Below are 13,651 nucleotides of genomic sequence, written 5' to 3' on the forward strand. Positions count from 1 at the left end.
CAGGTGATGTCCCCACCCTTCAAGGCAGTTTCCTCACTTTCTGACTTTGTGTCTGGGGTCCTTAAATTTTGCCTTACATCCTTCTCTGTTTCAGAGCCTCATCTCTGTAATTTATTTCCTCTCAATTTTGTGATGAGTTTAAATGGAGGTATTTTCCCTTCCCCTTGGCTATTGGCCACAGATTCAGTTCTTTACCATATGGGCCTTTCATGAAATGGCAGCTGGCTTCCCCCAGAGCCAGTGATCCAAGAGAGAGAGGAAAGCGGAAACCACAATGTCTTTTATGATTTAGCATCAGAAGTGACGTATCAGGGGTACCTAGGTGGCTCAGTCAGTTAAATGTCTGCCTTTGGCTCAGGTCATGATCCTGGAGTCTCATATCAGGCTCCCTGCTCAGTGGAGAGCCTGCTTCTCCCTCTCCCTCTGCTCCTCTCCCAGCTCATGCTCTCTCTCTTGCTCTCTGAAATAAAATACTTAAAAAAAAAAAAAAGTGACATATCATTACTTCTGACATATTCTATTGGTTGCAGACCAACCTTGATTCAGTGTGGCAAGGACTTCACAAGGATATAAATACCAGGAGGGAAGGATCATTGGAGGCCATTTCAGATATTGGCTCAGGAGGTTTAGAGGAATTTAGAGAAAGAAAAGGAAGTTTTAGGACTTGGCAGAAGGGAGATGGAGGAGACATTAACTGAATGCCTATTATGGGCCAACCCTTTAATATCTGTATTAATCTCTTCCACAATGCTAAGGGGTAGAGATTATTCCCATTTTTCATATAAAGGAATTGAAACATGGAGGAAATAAGGGTCTAAAATAAAATCCAGTATGTAGCAGAGTCAGGATTTGTACAAAGTTATGTATGCCACCAATGTAGTACATTTAGTATGTACCAAAGGGTGGGACATATGGCACTTGTGGTATGAGAAGTAATTTTAGGTAGTATAGAGACATAGCATTAAGTAACACTGAAAATATAAAAATTATTGTTAATCTGTATCAAGAGAAAGTTTTAGTTTCAAAGACATATGCCATATTACCCCTCTAAAACTTGTTAATTTATCTTTTTAAGAAAGAGAGGGCAGGCCCCAGGCTCAGCATATTTGACAATGATATTATTTTGGTAGAATTTGATAATATATTTCATTTTCATTGTATTGACTTTTGACTTTCAAAGTTACTTTCTGTTTGTGGTCAGGTGATACCAATTTTAAATTTACTAAGGGATTATGAAGTTTGATTTATAACTTTTATTTAAGTTTGGTACTTTTTTTTTTTTTAAAGGTTTTATTTATTTATTTGTCAGAGAGAGAGAGATAGTGCACAGGCAGGCAGAGTGGCAGCAGAGGGAGAAGCAGGCTCCCTGCCAAGCAAGGAGCCGGATGTGGGACTCCATCCCAGGACGCTGGGATCATGACCTGAGCTGAAGGCAGCCGCTTAACCAACTGAGCCACCCAGGCGTCCCATAAGTTTGGTACATTTTAAGTAATAGTAGTTCAAGTGATACTTTGGCTTGGCAAAAACTGTGAGGATGGCACTGAGGTTCATTGCCTTCCCATCAGGTCTCTGTCGAGGGGGAAGCTTGTCTGAAGTTCCAGACTCAGCTCGGTTTTGCTATGAGCACCAACTGGAGAGAATCACATAATAAAATTTACAAAAAGTCCTTTCCTGTGATATTTCCTAAGCATTTCTCCTTTATCCAATGAATTCCTCAGGACTGGTGGGGAGGATTGTAGACAGATAGTGGAGCTGGGGAGGAGAATGAGTTTAACGCCCAGGCTTCCTGCCCTATTCTCTCACAAGCCAGTAGTATACTGGGGAAACGTCCAGAGGGAGAAATGTTCACAGTATGTGCATTTCCCAGTCTCTTAGTCTCTAATCCAACTCCATAGTCTGTGATTTTCGGGTTCTCCAAAATTTCCAAATTATTGCCATCTTCCCATTCAATATTTCTGTGGGAAACGAACTGGACTAAAGTTTTAGGACACACGGGATGTGGCTGCTAGTTTCTATGGGAGGGGTTTGCGGTGAGGGTACAATGTAGTTGGAAGGGGGTTTCTGAAAGTTACGTTTGTACCTGACTTTACCTTATAGGTGAACAACTCGTGTCTACATAGGTGGTTACTGGGGGATAAATCGTGAGTAACAGGGCCAAGTACAGAAGTACCAGAGTCCTGATAATACAGAAAAGACTAAACCATTACGGACCCCCAAAACCCCGCCCTCCATCCCCTACCGTTCCCCTTGGGCGAGTTTGTCGGCGTCCCAAACGGTCCCCGCATGAGGTCACTCTGCCAAGTCACGTGCTCGAGCCCGCGGGAATGCCACATCGCCAGCCGCACCCCTCCACCCCCACCCTGCCCACGTGACCCGGCCTACTTTCTCCCCGCCCGACCCAACGCCTAGCTCAGGAAGCCCCGCCCCACGCAGCGCGCTCGGCCTGCGAACCTCCGCCCCATATCCGCCCGGGCTGAAGCGTGGCTCGCAGCCCCACGTGTTTCTTTCTGTCCAATGAGAGACTGAGCCCGGGCTCAAAGGGGCGGGGAGGAAAGGACGACTTCGTTACGCTTGGAGAAGGGGGCGGGGCCTGCAACGTCGGACAGAACGAGGGGACGCAACGGAGGCAGGCCGGAGCCGCTGCCGTCGCCATGACCCGTGAGCACCGAGACCCTCTCTTCTTACCCCTTTCTCCCCGTCCACCCTAAACACGACTGCCGAATCTTGGCCTTGACCGCCTCCTGGCTTCCCCAGCAAGGCCTTTCTCTGGAAGCGCTTTTTGAGACCCTCACACTCGGCGCCGGAAATCGGCCTTTTGCCCACCGCCACTTCTTGAGAACCCCCTCCCCCTTCTCCCGCTCCAGTCAAGCAAAGGCCCTCCGCGACCTTCCGCGCCGTGGCGAGAAGCCCCGCGCTCCTGTGATAGGCCCAGAGCCCCCTACTCCAGATCGCGGCCCATCCCCCACAGAGACCCAAACTGTCCACACATCACCACCAGTCTGGACCCCCGTGCCGCCCCGAAACTCGAAACACGCCTTTAGCGGGCTCCTCGGAACCGTTCTTCTTCCACCTCCCAGTTTGACCTGCCCCGTGGCAGCTTGCCACCAGCGCCCCCCATCCTCCTGCCCCACTCAGTAGCCTAGGCCCCAAAATGGGCCGGTGTCGGGACCGAGGAATAAGCGCTGGACCCTGCTGGTGTCCGGGTGAGGGAGGAGGGTCGCCTGTGTGTGGCCATTAAGGCCCCCCGCGCCTCACCTTTTACCTTCTTTCTTTAGGCGGTAACCAGCGCGAGCTCGCCCGCCAGAAGAATATGAAAAAGCAGAGCGACTCGGTTAAGGGAAAGCGCCGAGATGACGGGCTTTCTGCTGCCGCCCGCAAGCAGAGGTAGCCCCAGGGAGGGGAAGGGAAGGGAGGGGAGGGGTGAGACCTGGGCTAGACCGAGGGTTGTACCAGGAAAGAGAGCTACCTCAGGGTTTACGTCTGGACTAGTGAGGGGCAGAGTGCATTGCTTCCTCTAGGGTTTTATTTCCTCCCCACCCTCTAAATTGTTAGCTCACAGCCTCACAGGAAGGGACTGGGGCGGGTGCCTGTCCTCGGTTGATTTCTGAGTGCCCCCGAGTCTGACCTTAAGGGCAAGGGCAGGGAGCTTCACATTTCAAATGGAGTAGTGGTTATGACAGCACGGTACTCACGGCCCTCTTTGGTGTTCAGTTTCTCCTCCCTTCTCCTAACCTTCTCAGTGGTGTTGCTGGGTGTGGTACTCAGCAAAGAATAGCCTTGGGCCTGTGTGGCCAGACTTCTGACCCCTTAGGCAACAGCCAGATAGAGACTGATTGCCTTTTAAGCCTCAGCTCTCTTCCTCTTGTTCTCCTAGGGTGGGAATACAGCAGGCACACGCTGAATTTTGTCCCATCCACTTCCATCTTATCCTTTGTGCCCTTCATCCCCCTGCATCTTGTCCTTTTTGCCCTCTGGTACCTCCCAGTGCCCCATCATCTCTACCCCCAGGGACTCGGAGATCATGCAGCAGAAGCAGAAAAAGGCAAACGAGAAGAAGGAGGAACCCAAGTAGCTTTGTGGCTTCGTGTCCAACCCTCTTGCCCTTCGCCTGTGTGCCTGGAGCCAGTCCCACCACGCTCGCGTTTTCTCCTGTAGTGCTCACAGGTCCCAGCACCGATGGCATTCCCTTTGCCCTGAGTCTGCAGCGGGTCCCTTTTGTGCTTCCTTCCCCTCAGGTAGCCTCTCTCCCCCTGGGCCATGCCTGGGGGTGAGGGGGTTACCCCTTCCCAGTGTTTTTTATTCCTGTGGGGCTCACCCCAAAGTATTAAAAGTAGCTTTGTAATTTCTTGAGCGCCTGGTTTGACTGGGGATTTGGGGGGATGGGGATGGAGGAATGGCTGCCCTTTCCCACCAAAAGGGGAGAGAACTTTAGATTCTAAAAGGTTGTAGATATATAGACTAAGTGAAACATCACAGAGGAAATTCTTTATTTTACTACAACAAACAGACAAGTACTCCAAGTATGTGGTAGAGGAATCCTCTAAGAACTTTAGGAACTTCTTTTCTGTGATTTTTGTCCCCCACCCAGACCTTGAACACCATCCCAAGGATGGAGTTGAGGGTCTAAGAAGGAAGGCTTCAAGACCCAAGTTTATGCCCCTCTTTCTCATTCTTCCTCATTTTGCTCGCCTGAAACTTTGCTTGAAAGTTGGCCCCCAAATCCTGCTGCTCACTGACTTCCCACGGTCAGCTGCTCTCTAGTGTTCACATTCTCTTCTGTTCTGTCATTCTTCATGGAATGAGGGTGGTTTTTGTCTTCCCACTTCCTTTGACCTCAAGATCAGGATAAAACCTAGGGTGGTCTCTGTTCCTTTCTTTCGGTGTCCTGGTTTGTTCTGGGCTGCTTATCTCCCTGTGCCCAGGGCTGAACTGCTTGTTTTTCTTTTTATCTCCAAGGGCAGAGCCAAGTAAGTCTTCAGTCCCTGTTGGTCTTTCCCTGCCCGCATCTCCACTCTGAGAGCCAGGAAAGGGCTAGTGTCGCACTGTCTGCTGGGATCAGCAGTGGTTCCTGAGCTGCTGACTTGGGAGTTAGGTTCTTGAGCTGGGGTAAAGATGTAACACTAGCTCCAGTGATTGAGGCACTCTGCCCATGGCATTAGAGTATGTATGGCCACTATCTCCTGTTCAAAAATAGTACTGACTTCAAGGGGAGATAACTGCCCATTGTGTCCTTGAGGTATGTGCTGGGCTGGGCAGTTCCTGAGTCAAGACAGGGAGTATGACCTTAAGGGAACCCCAGTTAACAGTACCTAGACTGAATATTTGTTACCTTGCAGTACTTATGCGAAGGCTGGGTCCCCTGAATGTAGGAGGTGGCTGGGAGTCCTGGGTGGGGGACCAACGGAGTGGTACCAATAACAGCCCAAGATAGAGGAGTACACAGGCCCAGCATGAGGCAACCTTGACCCAGAAGGTAGCCCAGCTACCCTTGGTGAAGGTCTTTTCCAGTTCTGCTCCCTCATAGCTGTGGAACCAAAGTCTCTGGTTAGAGAATACATAGGACCTTAGCTTTCACACCTGTCCTACCTCCCCACCAAAGATAATGGTGGACCCATGTGTCTCCTGAGAACCCTTAGGACTGGCCTTAAATTGCTCTTCCTAAAACAGGTTTTCAGGAGTATATATATCCCAGGCCCACTTCCATCCTACCTGAACCAGTTGGTAAGGGTAACCATGACATAGAGTGATGCAAGGAAGAAGAGAAAATGGAAGGCAGAATAGCTGTAGGAGAGATGCTGGACTTGTGCTGGAGGAGCTGGAGAGGTCTCTTGGTCAGCTGGCCTGACAGCCCCACCCCTCTGGCCTGGAGAGAGGGAAGGACTGCTAGCAGCAGTGTGGCTGAAACACTTCTTCCCTCCTCCCCCAGTTTTCTTTTGTGAAGGCGCTCCAGGGCTCTTTGGCACTCTGCAGAAATCTACACTTTTTTAGGGACATTCTTAATGACACTCACCTTCCTTTGGTTTCACTGTTTCAGGGCAGCAGAAACAGAGTGAGGGCTTCTGTAAAACAAAAGGCAGTATGTTTTGGAATGACTTTTTAAAGAATGTGAGGGTATTAATATAGGAAATTCCGCTTTGAAAAGATTAGTCTGGCGTAAAAAGTGGAGGCACGCCTGGGTTCAAATTCTAGCTCCAGCATATAACTGGCTATGAAAACTTTGGTAAGATGTTTAACCTTTTGTGCCTCAACTTCTCCATTTGTAAAATGGAGCAAATACCTACCTCACAGGGTTGTTGTGAGGATTAAATTAAATGAGATGATGAATGTAAAGTAGCACAGTGCTTAGCACATTGTGGGTACTTAATAAAGGTAACAGCAGCTAGAATCTGAGCATTCTGGGTAGAGGTTGGTAGGATGTGTGTGTGTCTTTGTCTGTGTGTGAGGGGGGAAGGGCATTGGGGCTGTTGAGCTCTCCATCCTCACCTGGAACTCATAGCTGTAAACCTTGACAATCCACAAGGGCCCAAATACCTCAGCCAGGTAGGAAGCCTCATTGCTGAGAAAGAAGAGACAGTTCTCAAGCAGGTCCAGTCAAATAGCAGGAGGGTTGCCTGAGAGCATGTACTGCTAGCTGGTCCATATTGGTAATTCTCAGGAGGGTATTATATTTCCAGAGCCTGTTTCCCCCAAATATTTATAAATCTCATCATGTGAGGGCCCTAAAACCTTTGTACATATTTTTAATTCTCAAGTCATTCTCCCTGCCCCCTTCATCTAATACAGATCATCTGACAAGTGCTATTTTTAGAAATTATTTCTGTTTATGGGGAACTTCCTCACTCTTGTCTTGCTCTGAAGTTCAAATAAACCATGGTCCCAGACAGTCTCCTGACCATCCTTCTCTGTCCTGGATATTCTCCCTTCTCTCACACCTCTCCCCTTGATACCTTTACGCACCAAGCAAAAAGGACACAAATATACATGATGCCAGCACTTAGCACTGCCAGAGAAGTATCTGGTGTTTGCGATTCCATTTTACTTAGGCCAGGGAGGCACAGAGTGTGATTTTGTCCTTCAAGGAATACTGAGAAGGGGAAACAAGAAAGGTGGTAAGAACAAAGAGCTAAGTATTTGGCAGGAACAAAAGTTTTAACCTGGGGAGTCCAGGTCTGGTCCTTACCACTCTCTGGAGGACGGCTGGACAGTGCAGAGAAAGTCAGGTACATGATATAGCAGCTGATGATAGAAGCTTGTAGAAGGCCAGAACGGGGTTGCCCTGGGGAGAATGGAGATCATTGCTTTTGTCTACAGAGCAGAAGTTTCTTCCACTCATACCCCTATCTATACTTCTCCCCACCCATAGGAGGAAGCAGGCAATTGACTAAAATTAGGGAAGCTAATGAATTTTTCTATACTAAAGGCCTTCCAGATTTGGAATGTTGCAAGGCATGTACCCACTGAGGCGGATGCAGGGAGCGATGGAGAGGAAGGAGAGGAGGCCACAGAAACAAAGGTGCAGACTAAGCAGCATCTTGTTGAGCAGGCAGCCAGCTGGGTGTGTGTAGTGGCGGAACAGGAGCGCAGCTGCCACACCTGTCATGCTGTAGAATCCCAGGGTGGCCAGCAGTACCGCCAAGAACCAGCAGCAGTCTTGGGCTGCACCAGTCTGCCTAAGGGTAGGAGGTGGACAGTGGCTTGGGGCTCCAACTCTTCTTGCCCATTACTATTCCCCCTCTCCCAGAACACTGGTGTTACTACCCATCCCACCTAGCCCAGAGTCATGTTTCTGAGCTTTTTGGTACTGCTTAGTGGGAAGTTAGGGACCATTGACCTGTCATGCCTTTTGTTCAACCACACTGGGTTGGACAACCTTCCCAGGTCAGACAACCTTCCCAGGAAGAGCCTTTAGGGTTAGGTGCACCTTACCAGTTTTTGTTCCAGGAATGGGCAAAGGCTGTGATAAGCACCAACTGCAGCAGGATGAATGTGAAGCCTCCACAGATGCCAATGTAATGCCAGGCTGCAAGTAGGCGGCACCAGTGGGAAAATGTAGCTGACCATGTCATTACTCCTGTTTTTTTTCCTATCCTCACTTTTTCTTAGAACCTCTATTAGCTTATGCCTGCTGATTAGGATATGAGATGGAAGGTACCTGGGAAGAGATGCTCATCAGGGATGCAGAAGGCAACAGCACAGAGACCTAGCAGGAACAGCAGTTTGAGGAGCCAGAAGCTGGTCAGGAGACAAAACAAGACTCAAGAAAAGGCAAAGGAGAGTGAATAGTGCCTATGGAGGAAGGCAAAGGAGAAAGCAAAACTATAGGAAAGGGGAGAGAAGAGACAACTATATACAGGAAAGGAGGAACCAGTCCCACGTGAGAGGGGCTGGAAACAGGCCCATCCTAGCCTATTCCAAATTTTCTCAGATACCACGTAATAACATCTGGACAATGTTTCACAGTTGACAAAGGGTTTGCATATAATAACCCCACAGTTATCTTCATTTTAAAAATTAGATGTTCAAGGAGGGTAAGTATGTGGGGCTCATGGTCACACAGTAAGTATGGCGGAAGCAGGAACTTAAAGTTTTTGGAGTTTTTACACACTTATTTCATCTTGGAATTTCCTTTACTCAGCTTATGCTTACTTCCCTCCCCATCCTTACCCCACCCAAAGTGTATATACACAAACCTGTTATGGAGCTGTGCCCTCAGGCTGGTGGGGGAATGGAGCTGGACTAGTAGCACAGCCTGCAGCAGGTGGAAGGTGGCAGTTCCTGCACATACTCGGTACACAGCTCCAGAGCCACTGAGCACTGGGCAATGAGGGTGGCCAAACAGATGGGCACACAACCCTGAGGGCATCTGGATCTGGAGGGAGAGTGCATGTGAGAAATGGCAGGGCGAATCATGTATAGAGAGGTACCTGCTTCTCATGGGTATATCCATTCACTTGTCCCTTACCCCCCAATCTGAATCTTTTGTCTGAGAGTTTCTTTTTCTCCTTTTTCTCCTGTCTCCTGTTGGCAACCCGAACCCTCTCACTTACCCCATGTTCCTTCCCCCAGACCCTTTCCACTACTGTCTTTGACAGCAGGAGGCAGCAGACTGCTGAGGACCCCAGATGGAGGAGGATGTAGAACAGGCGGCTACAAGTAGATTCTGTGACATGGGGGCACCTAGAATGGCAGCAGCAGGTACAGGGAACAGACCCACAGCAGGACACCTGGGGGTTGAGCAGCAAGATGGAGATTTGCTGAGGAAAAGCTTACATTAATGTATGCATTAGATTAACCCATGAGGCTGAATTCCAAAATTTCCCTTTCCCTTTTCTTCTCTCCTTTTACTCAGGAATTCTCAGAATCTGGTTCCAAGCTATTTAGGATTGCCTTCCACTGACATCAAGTAGAGCTTTCATCATAAGAGCTGATGCAGGCTTGAGCAGACCTTCCTAAAAGCCTAAGTCACACCTGGCCTCTCACCTTTCTGTAGACCTTCAGATCTGGTACTGGGAAGTGGGAGGAGAAGTTTAATGATGGGTAATCTCAGGGGCAAAGAAACGGAAAGGCTTCCAAGGTGAAAGGAAGGCCTATCATTTTTATTCGCTCCTGTGGGTTTTCCTCCCCAGCTTCAGCTACCATTCCCTTCCATTTTTTTCAGATAGTTCTTGATCAGGGGACCTTTCAAGCCCTCTGCCCAAGTATACTCTCACCTGATAGAAGGGAGGATTCACCATAATACTGCTGACTTCAGTGCGTTGTGCCAGGCAGAGGGAGGTGCTGGGGCCTGTGACAGCCTTTGCACCCACCATCCTTGTCCCAGGGTTTAGACCTAGGTCTATCAGATGGAAGGTAGATGAGAAAGTAGCAGCTTTCTTTTGTCCTCCGCCATGGGCTGCCACAGTGCTGGGGGTGGTCACCCACTCTGAAGAAGAACAGGGACGGACATCAGGAAAAGAACACCGACCTCCAGGATGTGGTGAATGCAAATGTCGATGTAAAGCTATTCTCTCTCTAGGGCCTTTGGGCCACACAGGCTGTTCTCTCCAGATTAGGGAGCAGTTTGCAAATCTGGCCTCTAGTGGATTAGCATTCCTAATTGGTTTAGGTTTAGACGTCATCCTTCCTGGTTGAACGGAATTGGGGGCAGGGGAGGAGGGTTGGGATGGAGTGGGTAGGATCTAGGTGAGAAGGATGTCGGATGGGAAGGTCTGGAATGGTTAGCTGTGGGAGAGGGCCTTGCAGAAAACAACACTAGAACCTCCAAAAGTCTGAGAGGCTACCCGCTTTCCTGGCTGAAGTTTCCAGAATCCGGAACATTAGTGAAGGTGTGGCCCGAGGTCAGCCCCGCCTCATCCTCTCCCGGCGGAAGTTTCGGGGAAGCTACCGGAAGTCTTCGTGGGTGGGGCGGGGCCTGTGCAGCGGCACGGTGGGATCGATATGGCTACCGAGGGCGATGTGGAACTGGAGTTGGAGACTGAAACCAGCGGCCCGGAGCGGCCTCCCGAGAAGCCACGGAAGCATGACAGCGGTGCAGCGGACCTGGAGAGAGTCACCGACTACGCGGAGGAGAAGGAGATCCAGAGTTCCAATCTGGAGACGGTGAGGTTGGCCGTGAGCGTGTCAGGGCGGGCTGAGAGCTGAGGGGCCTCTCAGGTTGTAACTGGAATCCCGGCTCTAGGACGGGCTTCCCGTCCGGTTGGCGAGAGGAGGCAGGAGGGAAACCGTCACTGGAGCCCGCCGCTTGCGAAAGGGAGCTTGATGGAGATTGTGTTTAAAGTGGCCCTTAGGTGCACAGAATTGAGTTAAACCTAGGCCTTGGTTCCTGATACACTCGTCATGTGAATAGACACACACAACCCGCCGCCCGCTTCTTACACTTTTTTAGATTATTGGGAATTGTGGGTGGCAGAGCGGTAAGGAGATCTGTTTTTCTCATAGGCCATGTCCGTGATTGGAGATAGACGGTCCCGGGAGCAGAAAGCCAAACAGGAGCGGTAAGTCTGCCGTAGGCACAGCCAGCCCTACCAGTTCCTCACTTTCCCCCATAAGAAAATAAAAGCCATCGTTAAGTCTTTGTACCTTGTGCCGTTCTTCAACTCTGTCACCGATTTCTACATGTATGAAGTTTACAACCTTACTTTCTTGTTGGTGGAAGGAAAGGCTTTACAGCACCTGCTGCCTGCTGTAAAGACTAAAGAGGGGAGGGGATGGGGATGTTAGGTGAGGGCGTGAGAGTCATTTTGTATTTTCACTCAGCAGTGTTCGTTGGGAGACATTTATTTGTAAGGCACAGATGAGAAAGAATTAATGGTGGAGGTAGAGAATGAGGACTAATGTACATGAATATTTGCAGGGAGAAGGAACTGGCCAAAGTCACCATTAAGAAGGAAGATCTGGAGCTGATAGTGAGTAGTAATGCCTACCTAGCCTATGGGCAGAGCTTACATTGCTTAATTGGGGTTGTTTACTGAAACAAGTCAAGTCAGCAAGTCTTGGTGGCATTTTAATGCCCCAGAAGAAACTTAGGTAACATCGTCGATCCTTTTCCTGCAGATGACAGAGATGGAGATCTCAAGAGCAGCCGCAGAACGGAGCTTAAGGGAACACATGGGCAACGTGGTAGAGGCTCTTATTGCCCTGACCAACTGATTTGTGCCTACTCAGACCCACTCACTGGATTATTTTATTTCAATAAAGATGTAGCCTTTTTTTTCTCTTTTTTTGCAGTTATCTTGGATCGAGTGTTATTGTATATTATACTGTATTTTATTGTGGGAAACTTACATGTTGGAATATAACTGAATTTAAGCAACTCCCCTCCACCCCCCACCCCCCAGGCCTTAATGAAATCATGTGAAGGATCAGTCTAGAATGGTACCTCATGACCTCATGTTCACATGCAGATGCTGGGAAGCAGGTCAGGGTCATTCATCTGACTAGCCTTCAGTGGTATTCAGGGTATATTTGGAATCTCAGCAAGGTTGCTGAAGCCCATGGCATGGGTCTCTAGGGTGGTTTATATACCACCAATCTTGTTCATAAGCCACTTTTGAAAAAAAAATATTTTTAAGAGCACACAGTGGGGGTGGGTCTTGGCTGAACTTGTTTCCCCAACTGTAAAATGATATATACCTGATAGGTTAAGAACTGAAGAGTTGGTGAATGTGAAAAGCTTGGCCTAATACCTGCCTCACAGTGGACACTCAGATCGCAGCTATAAACGTGTTCTTAAAAGAATTTCAGTGTTTTATTCTCATTTTGGCTCTAGGATAATTCTTAAATTGTATTCCTCTGGTACACACATGTGACATCTTTATGTGTCAGAGAACAGTGGGAGGAGGAGAGAATCCCAAGCAGGCTCTATCCCCAGTATGGATCCTGACATGGGGCTCAATCTCATGATTCTGAGATCATGATCTGAGCCAAAATCAAGAGCTGAGTGCTTAACCACCTGAGCCAACCCAGAAACCCTGTTCATAAGCCACATAAGAGTTAGAATTTAGGTACTGAGGTGGAAACATGGTTAAGTTCAAAAAAGATATCAAAGCTTAGGTCTTATGCAGAATTAATCTATGACTTTTATTTTTAAAGATTTTATTTGAGAGAATGAGAGCGAGCATGAGAAGGGGGAGGGTCAGAGGGAGAAGCAGACTCCCCGCTGAGCAGGGAACCCAATGTGGGACTCCAGGATCATGACCCAAGCTAAAGGCAATCACCCAACCGAGCCACCCAGGTGCCCTAATCTATGACTTTCATTTACGAAGTTGATTTAATTGAATTCTGAACTGCCACAACACTATACCTTACATTCCATTTCCTGGAGAGAAGACAGTTTTACTTTAAAAGTTGATCAACCTTTGGCCAATTCATCCTTGCTGAACTTGTTTCCCCAACTGTAAAATGATATATACCTGATAGGTTGTTTTAAGAACTGAGGAGTTGGTGAATGTGAAAAGATTGGCCTAATACCTGCCCCAGAGTGGACACTCAGATAGCAGCTATAAATGTGTTCTTAAAAGAATTTCAGTATTTTATTCTCATTTTGGCTCTAGGATAATTCTTAAATTGTATCCCTCTGGCACACACATATGACGTCTTTATGTGTTTATTACCTCATAGTAATTTATATTCATATTTTTTTAGGACATGAAGGATTTGTGAATGTTTCTTCCAGTGGGGCACTTAAAAGATGGTGAAAAGACCTTGACCATCTCATCTCTTTATGTAATTGAGGAAGAGCCTCCCCACTGATTAAATGTCATTCCTTATAACCCGTAGGACCCAAGTGCTCTGCCGTGTGCATGATGGTTATGTGATAAATATTAAGTGCAAAACCACTGAATTTTAACTCTAGTTTGATGTTTTTAAATTACAACTTGGAGAACACTATACCCTCCTTGATACATATAAACTGGCTGTGGAGGATACTGGTAAGTACTTGGTTTTCCCATTTCATGGGTCAACTTTTGTTCTAAATACAGCTGTACTTTAGAGAGCAAAGAAATCTGCTCATGGAGTAAATCTGGGTGCCACTTAGAGTACAGCCTATCCAGCATCTTAGTTTGTTTCTAAGATCAAAGGTGACGATCAAAATGTGAAACGCCCTTTGCTCAACAATTCTTTGCTGTCTTTTATTTAATAGGTAGATTCT

The 13,651-nt window shown here is 48.0% G+C and overlaps 3 protein-coding genes across 3 annotated transcripts; 2 read left to right on the forward strand and 1 right to left on the reverse strand.

The window, feature by feature from the left end:
- Window positions 1-1,001: 1,001 nt before the first annotated feature.
- Window positions 1,002-4,350, forward strand: SERF2 (small EDRK-rich factor 2). Its single transcript, XM_080807713.1, has 3 exons — window positions 1,002-2,658; window positions 3,276-3,384; window positions 4,009-4,350. Exons 1-3 carry the CDS (start codon window positions 2,652-2,654, stop codon window positions 4,070-4,072), a joined length of 180 nt encoding a protein of 59 aa, XP_080663839.1. The 5' UTR covers window positions 1,002-2,651; the 3' UTR covers window positions 4,073-4,350.
- An 851-nt stretch (window positions 4,351-5,201) lies between these two features.
- Window positions 5,202-10,118, reverse strand: SERINC4 (serine incorporator 4; the record flags this gene model as incomplete). The annotated part of the gene is made up of 13 exons (XM_080809714.1): window positions 5,202-5,524; window positions 5,710-5,863; window positions 6,011-6,059; window positions 6,484-6,556; window positions 6,958-7,084; window positions 7,181-7,276; window positions 7,459-7,670; window positions 7,927-8,020; window positions 8,153-8,232; window positions 8,691-8,869; window positions 9,048-9,265; window positions 9,481-9,506; window positions 9,637-10,118. The coding sequence occupies 13 exons, from the start codon at window positions 10,116-10,118 to the stop codon at window positions 5,326-5,328; spliced, it is 1,989 nt and encodes a 662-aa protein (XP_080665840.1). The 3' UTR covers window positions 5,202-5,325.
- HYPK (huntingtin interacting protein K) lies at window positions 8,663-11,730 on the forward strand. Its single transcript, XM_080807712.1, has 4 exons — window positions 8,663-10,599; window positions 10,939-10,994; window positions 11,354-11,405; window positions 11,554-11,730. Exons 1-4 carry the CDS (start codon window positions 10,438-10,440, stop codon window positions 11,647-11,649), a joined length of 366 nt encoding a protein of 121 aa, XP_080663838.1. The 5' UTR covers window positions 8,663-10,437; the 3' UTR covers window positions 11,650-11,730.
- Window positions 11,731-13,651: the final 1,921 nt, after the last annotated feature.

The sequence above is a fragment of the Martes martes genome, assembly GCF_963455335.1.
Source record: "Martes martes genome assembly, chromosome: 7".
NCBI lineage: Eukaryota > Metazoa > Chordata > Mammalia > Carnivora > Mustelidae > Martes > Martes martes.

Excerpts from the sequence above, each read along its gene's own strand:
- HYPK (XM_080807712.1), top strand. The coding sequence starts at position 10,438 with ATGGCTACCGAGGGCGATGTGGAACTGGAGTTGGAGACTGAAACCAGC. Across the intron at positions 10,600-10,938 it reads AGAGTTCCAATCTGGAGACG|GCCATGTCCGTGATTGGAGA; the intron begins GTGAGGTTGGCC and ends TTTTTCTCATAG. Across the intron at positions 10,995-11,353 it reads CAGAAAGCCAAACAGGAGCG|GGAGAAGGAACTGGCCAAAG; the intron begins GTAAGTCTGCCG and ends GAATATTTGCAG.
- SERF2 (XM_080807713.1), top strand. Across the intron at positions 3,385-4,008 it reads GCTGCCGCCCGCAAGCAGAG|GGACTCGGAGATCATGCAGC; the intron begins GTAGCCCCAGGG and ends CTCTACCCCCAG.